The 15763-nt window shown below is 44.4% G+C and overlaps 1 protein-coding gene across 1 annotated transcript in view; it reads right to left on the bottom strand.

Annotated features, from left to right (window-relative positions):
• Window positions 1-15085, bottom strand: part of TRIT1 (tRNA isopentenyltransferase 1) — a 64229-nt gene extending 49144 nt beyond the window's left edge. The window contains exon 1 of the mRNA XM_069757160.1: window positions 14936-15085. Coding sequence (XP_069613261.1) covers window positions 14936-15070 — 135 coding nt within the window. The 5' untranslated portion in view covers window positions 15071-15085. The remainder of the gene's footprint in view (window positions 1-14935) is intronic.
• Window positions 15086-15763: the final 678 nt, after the last annotated feature.

Here is a 15763-nt window from a genome sequence, read left to right as displayed (position 1 = left end):
GGGTATCAGCGTACTCAGGACAAATTGGACAACAACTTTTGGGGTCCAATTTCTCCTGGTACCCTTGGGAAAATTAAAAATTGGGGACTAAAATATCATTTTTGTAGGAAAAAATAGGATTTTTTATTTTCACGCCTGGGCATTATATACTTTAGTGAAGCACGTGGGGGTTCAAAATTCTCACCACACAACTAGATAAGTTCCTTAGAGGGTCTAGTTTCCAAAATGGGGTCACTTGTGGGGGGTTTCCACTGTTTAGGCACATCATGGGCTCTCCAAACGCGACATGGCGTCCGATCTCAATTCCAGCCAAAGTTAGCTTGAAAAAGTCAAACGGCGCTCCTTTCCTTCTGAGCCCTGCCATGCGCCCAAACAGTGGTCCCCCCCCACATATGGGGTATCAGCGTACTCAGGACAAATTGGACAACAACTTTTGGGGTCCAATTTCTCCTTTTACCCTTGAGAAAATAAAAAATTGGGGACTAAACGATCATGTTTGTGGAAAAAATAGGATTTTTTTTTTTCACGCCCGGGCGTTATAAACTTTCGTGAAGCACTTGGGGGATAAAAGTGCTCATGACACATCTAGATAAGTTCCTTAGGGGGTCTAGTTTCCAAAATGGGGTCATTTGTGGGAGGTTTCCACTGCTTAGGCACATCAGGGGGTCGCCAAACGCGACATGGCGTCCGATCTCAATTCCAGCCAAATTTAGCTTGAAAAAGTCAAACGGCGCTCCTTTCCTTCTGAGCCCTGCCATGCGCCCAAACAGTGGTCCCCCCCACATATGGGGTATCAGCGTACTCAGGACAAATTGGACAACAACTTTTGGGGTCCAATTTCTCCTTTTACCCTTGAGAAAATAAAAAATTGGGGACTAAACGATCAGGTTTGTGGAAAAAATAGGATTTTTTTTTTTCACGCCCGGGCGTTATAAACTTTCGTGAAGCACTTGGGGGATAAAAGTGCTCATGACACATCTAGATAAGTTCCTTAGGGGGTCTAGTTTCCAAAATGGGGTCATTTGTGGGAGGTTTCCACTGCTTAGGCACATCAGGGGGTCGCCAAACGCGACATGGCGTCCGATCTCAATTCCAGCCAAATTTAGCTTGAAAAAGTCAAACGGCGCTCCTTTCCTTCTGAGCCCTGCCATGCGCCCAAAAAGTGGTTCCCCCTCACATGTGGGGTATCAGCGTACTCAGGATAAATTGGACAACAACTTTTGAGGTCCATTTTCTCTTTTTACCCTTGGGAAATTAAAAAGATTATTGCTGAAAGATCATTTTTGTGACTAAAAAGTAAAATGTTAATTTTTTCCTTCCATGTTGCTTCTGCTGCTGTGAATCACCTGAAGGGTTAATAAACTTCTTGTATGTGGTTTTGAGCACCTTGAGGGGTGCAGTTTTTAGAATGGTGTCGCTTTTGGGTATTATCTGCCATATAGACCCTTCAAAATGACTTCAAATGTGAGGTGGTCCCTAAAAAAAATGGTTTTGTAAATTTGGTTGTAAAAATGAGAAATTGCTGGTCAAATTTTAACCCTTATAACTTCCTTGAAAAAAAAAAGTTTGTTTCAAAAATTGTGCTGATGTAAAGTAGACATGTGGGAAATGTTATTTATTAACTATATTGTGTCACATAACTCTCTGGTTTAACAGAATAAAAATTCAAAGTTGGAAAATTGTGAAATTTTCAAAATTTTCACCAAATTTCCATTTTTTTCACAAATAAACGCAAGTTATATCGAAGAAATTTTAGCACTATCATGAAGTACAATATGTTACAAGAAAACAATCTCAGAATCGCTAAGATCCGTTGAAGCGTTTCGGAGTTATAACCTCATAAAGGGACAGTGGTCAGAATTGTAAAAATTGGCCTGGTCATTAACGTGCAAACCACCCTTGGGGGTAAAGGGGTTAAAAAGCAAATAACGCCAACATGGCTCCTTTTAAAAAGTACACCGATGACAATGAAAGGAAAGCAGCAAACGCAAAACGTGGAAGACAACAACGGGCAAATTAGATTCTTGAAGAGCAGCAGCATCGCATAGAGCACATGGGGTAGACAGGTCAAAGAAGAGAGCACAGACGGGAGAAGTCAGCGCATGGGGAAAGAGAGTGGATAGATGGGCGAGCACATGGGGGAGAGAGATTCTCAACACTGTAAAGCCTGCCCCCATTGTGACCTTAAAGCCCTCCCAATGCTAGTTTTATAATAATAGTTGAAGAATTGCTGCTTGGAAATAGAAGAATGGCTTCATGCAACTTTCACTTCCACAGTTTCACTCTGCCATATTGTGCTATACTTCAGCTTCTCTCACTCATTCACACAGTTGTAAGCAACAAACCAAGCCCCTCGTGAAAGAAAGACCAGTGTGAAATAATATGGCTCAGATATATTATCGGAAGTGAACTGAACATCGACATGTAAGAAAATAGTCACACATTCATTCCCTATAAGAAAATGTATACAGCAAAGAAAAAGGATGCAAATATAGCAGATACATTTCTGTTACTTTTAGGCTATGTGCACACGTTGCGGATTTTGCTGCGGATTCGCAGCGGATTGGCGGCTGCGGATTCGCAGCAATTTTCCATGCGTTGTACAGTACCATGTAAACCTATGGAAAATCTAATCCGCTGTGCCCATGGTGTGGAAACGCTGCGTTGTATTTTCCGCAGCATGTCAATTATTTGTACTGATTCCGCAGCGTACACCTGTTCCTTAATAGGAATCCGCACAAAAACGCAGTAATTCCGCCTTACCTGTGGATTTTGCAAAAATGAATCCGCAACGTGGGCACATAGCCTTAGGGTAAGTTCACTCTAGGCGTTTTTTCCAGCTTTTTTTCCTGCAGCAAGACCTGTTCTCTTGGCAGAAAGGAAGCTGCAGAAAAAAAAGGAGATTGCTTTTTTCTTGCGGTGTTTTCTTTGGCATGATAGATTTGCCTCTTTTGCATGCTGATAAAACTTTAGTTTAAAAAAAAAAAAAAAAGTCCTATTCTATAGAATCAGCTTTTGGCACACACACAAAAAAAGCAGCAAAACCTGATACCTGCGTTTTTGCTGCAGATTTTCAGAGTTTTTTCACCACCCATTCATGTCAATGGATGAAAAATACAGAAAAAAACCCTGAAAGTGACATGCTCTTTGTGCAAAAAACATGCAAAGCACATAATACTGACAAAAACCCAAGCTGTGCACAGGAGATTTCTGAAATCCCACACTTTGCTGGTACTGTAAAATGCAGATGAAAATTTGTATAAAAACGCATTAAAAACGCTGAAAAAAACACCTAGTGTGCACTTAAGGTACCTTCACACTAAACGATATCGCTAGCGATCCGTGACGTTGCAGCGTCCTCGCTAGCGATATCATTCAGTTTGACACACAGCAGCGATCAGAATCCTGCTGTGAGGTCGTTGGTCGGGGCTAGAAGGCCAGCACTTTATTTGGTCGCTGGCTCTCCCGCTGACATCGCTGAATCGGCGTGTGACACCGATTCAGCGATGTCTTCGCTGGTAACCAGGGTAAACATCGGGTTACTAAGCGCAGGGCCGCGCTTAGTAACCCGATGTTTACCCTGGTTACCATCCTAAAAGTAAAAAAACCAAACACTACATACTTATCTACCGCTGTCTGTCCCCAGCGCGGTGCTCTGCACTCCTCCTGCACTCACTGTGAGCACAGCGGCCGGAAAGCACAGCGGTGACGTCACCGCTCTGCTTTCCGGCCGCTGTGCTCACAGCCAGTACAGAGAAGCACAGCGCCGGGGACAGACAGCGGAAGGTAAGTATAAAGCGTTTGTTTTTTTTACTTTTAGGATGGTAACCAGGGTAAACATTGGGTTACTAAGCGCGGCCCTGCGCTTAGTAACCCGATGTTTACCCTGGTTACCGGCATCGTTGGTCGCTGGAGAGCGGTCTGTGTGACAGCTCTCCAGCGACCAAACAGCGACGCTGCAGCGATCCGGATCGTTGTCGGTATCGCTGCAGCGTCGCTTAGTGTGACGGTACCTTTACCCTTAACTAGTGTTTTCATGTTGCATACTTATGGGATTGAGGTGTTGTGCGCTTCTGTTGTGAATTCTGTATCAATACAACTAATCATAGGTGGTAAATTCACAGTCAGTCATCAACAGGTCAAAAAAAATTGTTTTTCTAAGTAGACAGATGTAAAAATGTATACAGTAAGAAGTAACGCATGTGTGACAGCCAAAAAGTTGTGTCCATGTCAATACAGATCCAAAACATATGTATCCTAAATATTAAAAAATTATTATTTTTTTTTTAAATAACGCCAACCTTTACACATTTTGACACTTCACACCAAAATCTGTCAGATAAGGGTCTATGACCTGTGAACCCCCCCATCCCACAACCACTAGAATAAAGGAGTAAAAAGTATTAAGTCCTCAATGTCTAACCCCTTAGCGACCGCCGATACGCCTTTTAACGGCGGCCGCTAAGGGTACTTAAAGCACAGCGCCGTTAATTAACGGCGCTGTGGAAAAAGTAAATAGCGCCCCCCAGAGTCGGATTTTCTCCGGGGTCTCGGCTGCCGGGGGTAGCCGAGACGCCAGAGAACATGATTCGGGGGGGGGGGGTTTTACCGACCCCGCATTTGCGATCGCCGGTAATTAACCGTTTACCGGCGATCGCAAAAAAAAAAGCGATCTTTTTTTAATTTCTCTGTCCTCCGATGTGATCGCACATCGGAGGACAGAGAAAAGGGGTCCCAGGTAGCCCCCCAATACTTACCTATCCCTCCCGATGCTCCTCGTGGCTCCCGGTGGGCACCGCCATCTTCAAAATGGCGGGCGCATGCGCAGTGCGCCCGACGGCCCCGCGAGAATCTTTGGGGTCTCGACTGCCGGGGGTAGCAGAGACCCCAAAGAGCATGATCGGGGTCGGTTTTACCGACCCCTGTTTTGCGATCGCCGGTAATTAACTGTTTACCGGCGACCGCAAAAAAAAAAGTAAAGTGTAATTCTCTGTCCTCTGATGTGATCGCACATCAGAGGACAGAGAAATAGGGGGATTCAGGGACCCTATCATACTCACCTGTGTCCCTGGATCCTTCTGCTGCTCCTCCTGGCCGCCGGCAAAAGAAAATGGCGGGCGCATGCGCAGTGCGCCCGCCATCTGTCTCCACCTTCTGGCCGGCAGGAGAACAGCAGTTTGGGCTAAAATTAGGGTTAGGGTTGGGGCTAAATTTAGGGTTAGGCTTCTTTCACACTTGCGTCGGTACGGGGCCGTCGCAATGCGTCGGCCCGACATACCGACGCACGTTGTGAAAATTGTGCACAACGTGGGCAGCGGCTGTAGTTTTTCAACACATCCGCTGCCCAATCTATGTCCTGGGGAGGAGGGGGCGGAGTTACGGCCACGCATGCGCGGTCAGAAATGGCGGATGCGACGTACAAAAAAATGTTTCATTGAACGTTTTTTTGTGCCGACGGTCCGCCAAAACACAACTGAACCAGTGCACGACGGACGCGACGTGTGGCCATCCGTCACGATCCGTCGGCAATACAAGTCTATGGGCAAAAAACGCATCCTGCGGGCACATTTGCAGGATCCGTTTCTTGTCCAAAACGACGGATTGCGACGGATGCCAAACGATGCAAGTGTGAAAGTAGCCTTAGGGCTAGGGTTAGGGTTGGGGCTAAAGTTAGGGTTAGAGTTGGGATTAGGGTTAGTTTTTGGATTAGGGTTGGTATTAGGGTTAGGGTTGGCATTAGGGTTACGCTTGGGATTAGGGTTAGGTTTAGGATTAGGGTTAAGGTTAGGGTTGTGATTAGGGGTGTATTGGGATTAGGGTTAGGTTTGAGGTTAGGGTTGGGATTAGGATTAGGGGTGTGTTGGATTTAGGGTTTTGATTAGGGTTATGGTTAGGGTTGACATTAGGGTTGTTTTGGGGTAAGGGTTGTGATTATGGTTACGGTTAGTGATTAGGATTATGGATCAGGTTGGGATTAGGGTTAGGGGTGTGTTGGGGTTAGGGTTGGAGCTAGAATTGGGGGGTTTCCACTGTTTAGGTACATCAGGGGGTCTCCAAACATGACAGCCAATTTTGCGCTCAAAAAGTGAAATGGTGCTCCCTTCCTTCTGAGCTCTGCCGTGCGCCCAAACAGTGGGTTACCCCCACATATGGGGCATCAGCGTACTCGGGATAAATTGGACAACAACTTCTGGGGTCCAATTTCTCTTGTTACCCTTGTGAAAATAAAAACTTGGGGGCTACAAAATCTTTTTTGTGGAAAAATATATATATATTTTTTTTTTATGACTGCATTATAAACTTCTGTGAAGCACTTGGGCATTCAAAGTTCTCACCACACATCTATATAAGTTCCTTGGAGGGTCTACTTTCCAAAACGGGGTCACTTGTTGGGGGTTACTACTGTTTAGGTACATCAGGGGCTCTGCAAACGCAACATATTGCCCACAGATCATTCTATCTAAGTCTGCATTCCAAAACGGCGCTCCTTCCCTTCCGAGCTCTGCCGTGCACCCAAACAGTGGTTTCCCCCACATATGGCGCATCAGCGTACTCGGGATAAATTGGACAACAACTATTGCAGTCCAATTTCTCCTGTTACCCTTGTGAAAATAAAAACTTGGGGGCTAAAAAATCATTTTTGTGGAAAAAAAAATATTTTTTATTTTCACGACTCTGCATTATAAACTTCTGTGAAGCACTTGGGCATTCAAAGTTCTCACCACACATCTAGATAAGTTCCATGGGAAGTCTAGTTTCCAAAATGGGGTCACTTATGGGAGATTTCTACTGTTTAGGCACATCAGGGGCTCTCCAAACGCGACATGGCGTCCGATCTCAATTCCAGCCAATTCTACATTGAAAAAGTCAAACGGCACTCCTTCTCTTCCAAGCTCTGCGGTGCGCCCTAACAGTGGTTTGCCCCCACATATTGGGTATCAGCGTACTCAGGAGAAATTGCACAACAACTTTTGTGGTCTAATTTCTCCTGTTACCCTTGTGAAAATAAAAATTTGTGGGCAAAAAGATCATTTTTGTGTAAACAAAAGCGATTTTTTATTTTCACGGCTCTACGTTATAAACTTCTGTGAAGCACTTGGGGGTTCAAAGTGATCACCACACATCTAGATAAGTTACTTAAGGGGTCTAGTTTCCAAAATGGTGTCACTTGTGGGGAGTTTCCACTGTTTAGGCACATCAGGGGCTCTCTAAACGTGACATGGCGTCTGATCTCAATTCCAGCCAATTCTGCATTGAAAAAGTCAAACGGCACTCCTTCACTTCTAAGTTCTGCGGTGCGCCCAAAAAGTGGTTTACCCCCACATATGGGGTATTGGCGTATTCAGGAGAAATTGCATAACAAAATTTATGGTTACATTTCTGTTTTTACACTTGTGAAAATAAAAAAAATGGTTCTGAATTAAGATGTTTGCAAAAAAAAGTGAAATGTTCATTTTTTCCTTCCACATTGTTTCAGTTCCTGTGAAGCACGTAAAGGGTTAATAAACTTCTTGAATGTGGTTTTGAGAACCTTGAGGGGTGTAGTTTTTAGAATGGTGTCACACTTCATTATTTTCTATCATATAGACCCCTCAAAATGACTTCAAATGTGATGTGGTCCCTAAAAAAAATGGTGTTGTAAAAATGAGAAATTGCTGGTCAACTTTTAACCCTTATAACTCCCTAACAAAAAAAAATTTTGTTTCCAAAATTGTGCTGATGTAAAGTAGACATGTGGGTAATGTTATTTATTAACTATTTTCGTGACATAGCTCTCTGATTTAAGGGCATAAAAATACAAAGTTTGAAAATTGCAAAATTTTAAAAATTTTCGCCATATTTCCGTTTTTTTCATAAATAATCGCAAGTAATATCGAAGAAATGTTACCACTAACATGAAGTACAATATGTCACGAAAAAACAATCTCAGAATCAGCGGGATCCGTTGAAGCGTTCCAGAGTTATAACCTCAAAGTGACAGTGGTCAGAATTGCAAAAATTGGCCCGGTCATTAAGTACCAAATTGGCTCTGTCACTAAGGGGTTAATATATCCCACCTGGAAATACCATTTTGCAGATGTACAGCCATCAAATGACACAATATTAGAATATGTCTGCACAACACAAACCCACAAATACATTATGCTATAGTAGTCTTCCAACACTGGCCAAAATATTACTATGGGTGAAGGAGAAAAAAAGTAATTATTTTTAAAAGATAGCAACTCCAAATAATTGGGAAAAGTTATTACGTTAAAGACTGACCTAAAAGGTGAATAGAAGGCTTGTCTAAGACATACGCAAGTAAAAAAAAAAAAAAAAAAAAAAGATACTTATGACATCAAAAGCATCTGGACTTTAACCCCTTACCGACCTCCGCCGTACTATTACTGCAGAGGTCGGATCCCCTTACTTTGATGTGGGTTCCGGCGGTGAGCCAGCATCAAAGCTGGGACATGTCAGCTGTTTTGAACCTACATATTTGGTATCGCCGCGTTCAGAATTGCCCGATCTATCAATAAAAAAAGCAATAACCTGATCGCTAAACAACACAGCGAGAAAAAAACTTGAAACACCAGAATTATGTTTTTTTGGGTCGCCGCGACATTGCATTAGAATCTGCACTAAAATGGTATAATTAAAATTGTCAGCTCGGCACGCAAAAAATAAGTCCTCACCCAACCCGAGATCAAGAAATATGGAGACGCTACGGGTATTGGAAAATTGCGCAATTTTTATTTATGTTATTTTTAGCAAACTTTGGAATTTTTGTTTACCACTTAGATAAAACGTAACCTAGACATGTTTGGTGTCTATGAACTCGTAATGGCCTGGAGAATTATAATGGCAGGTCAGTTTTAGCATTTAGTGAACCTAGCAAAAAAGCCATACAAAAAACAAATGTGGGATTGCAATTTTTTTGCAATTTCACCGCACTTGGAATTTTTTTTCCCATTTTCTAGTACACGGCATGATAAAACCAATGATGTCGTTCAAAAGTAGAACTTGTCCTGCAAAAAATAAGCCCTCACATGGCCATATTGATGGAAAAATAAAAAAGTTATGGATCTGAGAAGGAGGGGAGCGAAAAACGAGAATGCAAAAGCGGAAAAGGGCAAGGTCTTGAAGGGGTTAAAAGACAGCATTACAATTATTTAGTAAGGCTGGGTTCCCATTGCGTTATGGGACCGTGTTAAACGGACAGCGTTGCACGGCGAAATTAACGCCGTGCAACGCGGCCGTTAACGCGCCCATTGAAGGCAATGGGAACGCGCTTCACTAGCGCGTGCCATGTTCGGCACGCGCTAGCGACGCGCCGGTGATTCCTGGCGCGCCGCGGACGCTGCTTGCAGCGTCCGAGGCGCGCCCGCGGTCCGTTCCCCGCTCTCGCAGATCGGGGATCGGCGAGAGCGGGGACGTTACCGCGACCCCAGCCCCATAGAAAACATTGCGTTAGCGCAATCCGCTAGCGCTAAACGGATTGCACTAACGCAATGTGACCCTAGCCTAACTAGTGATGAGTGAACGTGCCTTTGGCGTGCTTGAAAAATAGGTTTGAGTCCCCGCGGCTGCATGTCTCGAGGCTGTGCGACAGTCACAACACATGCAGGGGTTGCCTAACAGGAGCTCCTTGCACGGGTTGCAGCTGCGAGACATGCAGCCGCGGGGACTCAAACCTATTTTTCAAGCACACCAAAGACACTCAGTTTCCACACAAGCATGCTAGGATAATGCATTATCCGAGCACATTTGCTCATCACTATTAGTAACCATTTCAACACAACAAATCAATACTAAAAGTCAGAATTGATAAATCTTCCCATATATTTCTAGCTGTTCCCATGTAAATAGAAGACACCGTTGATTCCTAAAGGGGAGAGCCTCTGGAACTGCAGCAGGAATAATGTAAGATTCCATGTCAGCCATTCATTTGTATGTCTAAGGCTAGGTTCACATTGCGTTAACAGCAGCCCGTTCAACACATGCGTCCCAGGGTCCGTCAACTCAAGGATACCACTGGGGCATCCTATGCTTCACTGCTGTGGAAACTGCGGGAGGCCATCCAAACCAAGACATGTGGCATGCTCACCAAAGGTGTCCGCCTTGCAAGACAGTGCACCAGTTCACAGCGCACAGCTTTGAAATTCTACAGCATTCCCCTTAGTCTCTGACCTCGCACCATCGGACTTCCACCTCTTTCCAACAATGAAGTTATTTTTTTAAGCATTTTCCAGATGATGAGACTGATTTCCGAAGTCACAACATGGCTTTTGGAGCAACCTGTCGACTTCTACAGCGAGGTGTTCACAGTTGCTTAAAGAGATGGGAGAAGTGTGGGTCCCTAGGTGGCACCTATGTAGAGAAGGACTAATAACTGTGCCAAGTTTCATTGCTCTCAGTCCACAGGGAGTGGGTCAGGGGAATCTTTAATGAACGCCCCTCGTATCTGCACAAACTGTTGTCTTCCTGAAACATTAAATGGAAGTTATATTTCCATTATGAAGTTTTTTTGAGCTGCATATTTTCTGAGCCAAATCGGTGTCTTATAGTTCCAGTAAAGGTCATGTCCTCTGCGCTTATTCTTATTTCAGTCGCATTCATACATCCATGTTTCACATGCGTGTTGTATGTGGGTTTTTTTCACGTATACCACACATGCCCGTTACAATCTGCGGTGCTCTTCACATGCCTGTTTCTTCATGGATCGCATGTCCGTGCAGAGCTCACAGAGACATGTCTGTGTCTTCCCGGCAGCACGATGACAAGCGCCAATACAAATCCATGGATCCGTGAACAGCACATGGATTTAACATTACACAGTATAGGAGAAGCTTTGTAAGTTATTTATCCGTTCGTGAAAAAAAAAAACGGTGACACGGACCACACACTGATGACACCGACACCATTTTTACATGTACGTGTTTAAACCCGGGCGTCTGAAGGAGTCACTATGCACTGTAAACTGAGCCGCGGTGTGTGTCTGAAATCCGCAATATGTCAATTTCTGTTGGAAGTACCCTGAGTTTATTGCGTTTCTGTAGTGGAAAGGCACAAAAAAAAAAAACAATTGAAAACACATTACTATCATTAAAGTTTAGTCAAAGCCAAATATCAGGAAGTATCAAAAACAAAGAAGCTTAATTTGAAATATGATACAAAAAGACAAAAATTGCCCGCGATCTAGAAATAGCAGCCTTTTGGGTACAGCGTATTTTTGCTCCATCCAATGCTGCGTTCTAATCCCGCAGTTAAATCTGCATGTGTTCACTGAACCCTGCGGACTTACCGCACCTAGTGAATGGCTATGGGTGAGTCTCTGCTGCAGATAACGGACATGCTGCGGCTCGTATACTGCAGATGAGTTTACGCAGCGGTAAATGGAAGCACATACCCTAAGGCTAAGTTCACACTGGGCGTTTTGCAGCGCTTTTTTTTTAATGCAACTTTTCAGCTGTGTTTTACAGAGCCAGCAAAGTCTATTAGATTTCAGAAATCTCATGCACACAGGTTTCTTTTTTTATCATCAGTATTTTGTGATTTGCATGGTTTTTGCACAATAGAGCATGTCACTTCTTTTGACATTTTTTCACTGTTTTTCACCCATTCAAATTATGAATGGGTCGTGAAAAAACACTGAAAAAAATGCACCAAAAGCACAGGTATCAAGTGTTGCTCCATTTTTTGTGCCAAAACCTGATTCTGTAGAACAGGACTATTTTTTTCCCAACACTAAACTATCAGCACGCACAAGAGACAAATCTAACATGCCAAAACCTCAGCAAAAATGCACACAAAAAAACGCAAGAAAATCCATCCTTTTTTTTCCTGCTGCTTCCTGCCTACAGGTTTTGTGGCAGAAAAAAAATACTGAAATAAATGCCTAGTGTGAACTTACCCTAATTGGTGCAGATAACCTGAATCATCGAAAACTCATCAGATACTCACATAAGTGAAGTAGTAAAAAAAACAAGCAAAGAGATCCCCCCCATATTCAGCTGCAAATTCCTGGGGGTCTTGAGCAGATAAAAATACCCAAAACATCTAAAGCTATGTTCATACATTGCGTTTGTGCAGCGTTTTATTTTTTGCTGCATTTTTTATGCACATTTTCAGCTGTGTTTTACAGTACCAGCAATGAGATTTCAGAAATCTCATACACACACATTGGTTTTATTTTCCTGACCGATTTGGAAAGCTGCTGGGTTTTTTAAAACTGCAGTAAGTTCCTTCTTTCAGTGTCTTTGCAGCATTTTTTCATCCATAGGAAACAATAGATAAGTGCAAAAATGCAGCAAAAAAGCGGGTGTCAGTTTTTGCTGAGTTTTTCGTGCTAAAAGGAAGTTACAGTAAATCAGGCTTTTTGCATTTTAGGGCAACTAAACTTTATCGACATGCACAAGAAAGTGCAAAAACGCAGCTATAAAAATTCAGCAAAACCTACTTTTAGCGGAGATGAATCTGTGCTGCACTTTATGTACATGCTCAGTAGTGAGGCAGTGCTGGGGAGTCAGAGTCAGAGTCGGTGGGTTGGCTTACTGACTCCACAGCCATGCTTAAAATGCAGCTTAAAAAAAAAAGCTGCAAATACGCAACTTGTGAACGTAGCCCAATAGTGCATTCGGATGTGGGAATTTTGGCCATTCAATGTATCATTAAAAAGGGCTATCAACTACTCACAAGTCGGCCATCCCTCGTTTACATTCCAAGCCTTAGGCTAGGGTCACATTGCGTTAGTGCAATCCGTTTAGCGCTAGCGGGTTGCGCTAACGCAATGTTTTTAATGGGGCAGCGTCCCGGGGTCGCGGTAACGTACCCGCTCTCGCAGATCCCTGATCTGCGAGAGCGGGGAACGGACCGCGGGCGCGCCTCGGACGCTGCAAGCAGCGTCCGCGGCGCGCCAGGAAACACCGGCGCATCGCTAGCACGTGCCGAACATGGCACGCGCTAGTGCTGCGCGTTCCCATTGCCGTGAATGGGCGCGCTAACGGACGCGTTGCACGGCGTTAATTTCGCCGTGCAACGCTGTCCGTTAGCGCTTTCCCATTAACGCAATGGGAACCAAGCCTAATTCTGGACAATGGTGTGAATAGAGCAATCCCTAATATCAGGGGTGTCAAACTGCATTCCTCGAGGGCTGCAAACCATGCGTGTTTTCAAGATTTCCTTAGCATTGCACAAGGTGCTGGAATCATGATGTGTGTAGGTGATTAAATTATCACCTGTGCAGTACAAGGAAATCCTGAAAACATGACCTGTTTGCAGCCCTCGAGGAATGCAGTTTGACACCCCTGCCTAATATGATCGTTCTGTTCCCATAAACATGTTAACGGTAACACATCCCATTTATGAGGAAAGAGCCTTATTACGAGGTTTCTTGTGTATTTTGAGTTATTTTTCCCAGATCATCTTAATGCATCTTTTTCCGCTCTAACTAAATAGGTTATTCATATTAAAAATTGTCATTTTCTCCTGTTGCTGTTACCGGCTAGAGTTCCAATACCACTGGGTGTGCTCATGATCTGATTCTATTACTATGCGCTATATGTTAATTTTATTTAGATTAATTAGCCCAGCTATGTGTTAATTGGAACCAAAGCTATTTTAATGGAATACTATTGGTGTATGGATTTTTTATGGATTTGATGTACCCGTTTAAAACATTTTGGAATAAAGCATTGGGGATTGAACAGTACCATTGTTTGTTTGGACGATCCACAAGTAGTTTGGCGCTCACTTATAAGCCCGTTTATGAACAATCACTAATATGAAAGTTCTGTTCCCATAAAGAGGTTATCAGTAGCACATCCCATTGACAGGGAAAGAGCCTTCTAACAAATTAAGCGTCATTTGCCGATTATTTACTGGCGTTAAGGCAATATAACAATGGCCCTATTTTTTAGACATGGAATGTCAATACAGGTTAAGGGCTTATACACACATCAGTATTTGGTCATTCTATGCCAAAACCAGGAGTGGAAGTTACGGTCAGTAACTGGCGAATCCCGGCAGTAGTGCGTGCCCTGGGGGGATTCATAAGTCTGCAGTCACACACACCGGACAACCCCTTTAAGAGCTTCAGCACAACAGAGTATAAATCGGCCAAATACTATCCTATTTATTGGCCAGCACACCGACCCTTGTTATTCTATGAGCCAGTGCAGATGGCTAACTTTTCTCACTGACAGTATCTGTGGGGAAAAAATGCTGCAGTTTGACTCCAAGGTACACAGCAAAGATATTACAAAGACCCTGATCCAGTGGCCATGTTGGTAGCCCTTGGCTGCTGGACCAAAGCCCGGCAAACCTCCTAGCACTTCTTCTTCTGATTTTCAGGCCCTGCAATCTCATTATAATGTGGATAAACTGTTGTCTGGTGATCTGAATCCTTCAGTATGTGTTAAAGTGGTCCCAAACTGCTGATTTTAGTGGGGGCATCCATCCCTGTGAATGAGGCCTCCCAACTCTCTGCCTACATATGATACTGGGCACAAAAAGACGCATTGCATATAGCGAAACACAACAACCTTTTCCCCTCCAGAACATAAGAAGTGTCTGGCAGAAGCCCCCTTTTTTCACGCGTCCTATTAAAAATGGCAGAATGAGTGTACGGCTGATCACTATATAGGGGGCAAGGTCATCGTATCCAATCCATAGGGGTCTGACAGCTGATGCTTAGTGGGGCAGCCTCTGCATGAAGCCTGAACACTACGCCACATAGTGGTCGTTCTCAGTACTGCGGCTCAGATCACATCCACTTCAATAGCAGCTGAGTACTGGACATGACACTATGTGTGAAGAGAAGGCCACAGCCTACATCAGTGTCACAGCATGGAGGACACACGCTCTACACATAGCCATGGAGGACAGTACTTCATAGCGCAGCCATGAGGGTGCACAGACACAGCTACTGTGAAGGCGCCATGTCTCCAGTCACCTGCATAGAGTCCGCGCTGATCACCTCCCCTCCGAGCCTCCGGCCTAGCTGAAGAGCCAGCTTGGACTTCCCGGTTCCAGTGGCCCCTAGAATCACTACGAGCGGTAGAGAACGTCTCACACCGTGCGCCGCCATCTTCCCGCCGTCACGCAGCCCACGGCCAAGAGTAAGCCACGCCCCTAACAACCAGCTGGCCCCTAGCGACGCAGCCTAACAAAGCCGCTCGCGCCCAGAAGACGCTTCCTGGCAGTGACAGGGACGACGACTCTTGTGCTATCCCTCAGGAAACACGATTTTAGAGAAAATACTGTGCCTCGCCCTGTGGTAACAAAACTGCATCCTAAAAATGGCAACAACCATTCATCATATTCAGCAGTTTAGGGTGGTAGATGGAGGAGAGCATCAGGCTGCAGAAACATGGTGGAACTGAGGCAAACCTGTGATGGGGGCATAAGGCTACAGTGACATTTGTGATGGAGGCTCCTTCCAGAGCCACCACTACAGACAACTGGTCCTGCCGATTCCCAGACTCACCCCGAGCCTCTTTACAGAGGTTGTCCACTACTTTTATTACACTAGTGTCCTTAGGATATGTCATCAATGTCTGACCGGTTGGGACCCGGCACCCCGGCCATTCAGCTGTTATTGGTGGCGGACAGCCAGAAGTACTTGTTTGCGGAGCTGGCCTTCTACCTGTAGTGGCCTCCGCAGGCTACTACCCATCCACCTCCTATACAAATCAATAGAAGGCGGATGTCAGTACAAAGCCCTGGCCATCTCCACAAGTAAGTACTTCTGGCCAGCAGCCACCAATAACAGCTGATCGGC

This window comes from Ranitomeya imitator, chromosome 3 (genome assembly GCF_032444005.1).
Source record: "Ranitomeya imitator isolate aRanImi1 chromosome 3, aRanImi1.pri, whole genome shotgun sequence".
Taxonomy (NCBI): domain Eukaryota; kingdom Metazoa; phylum Chordata; class Amphibia; order Anura; family Dendrobatidae; genus Ranitomeya; species Ranitomeya imitator.
The sequence above is the reverse complement of the archived record's forward strand: the minus strand, read 5'-3'. Positions and strand labels throughout refer to the sequence as shown.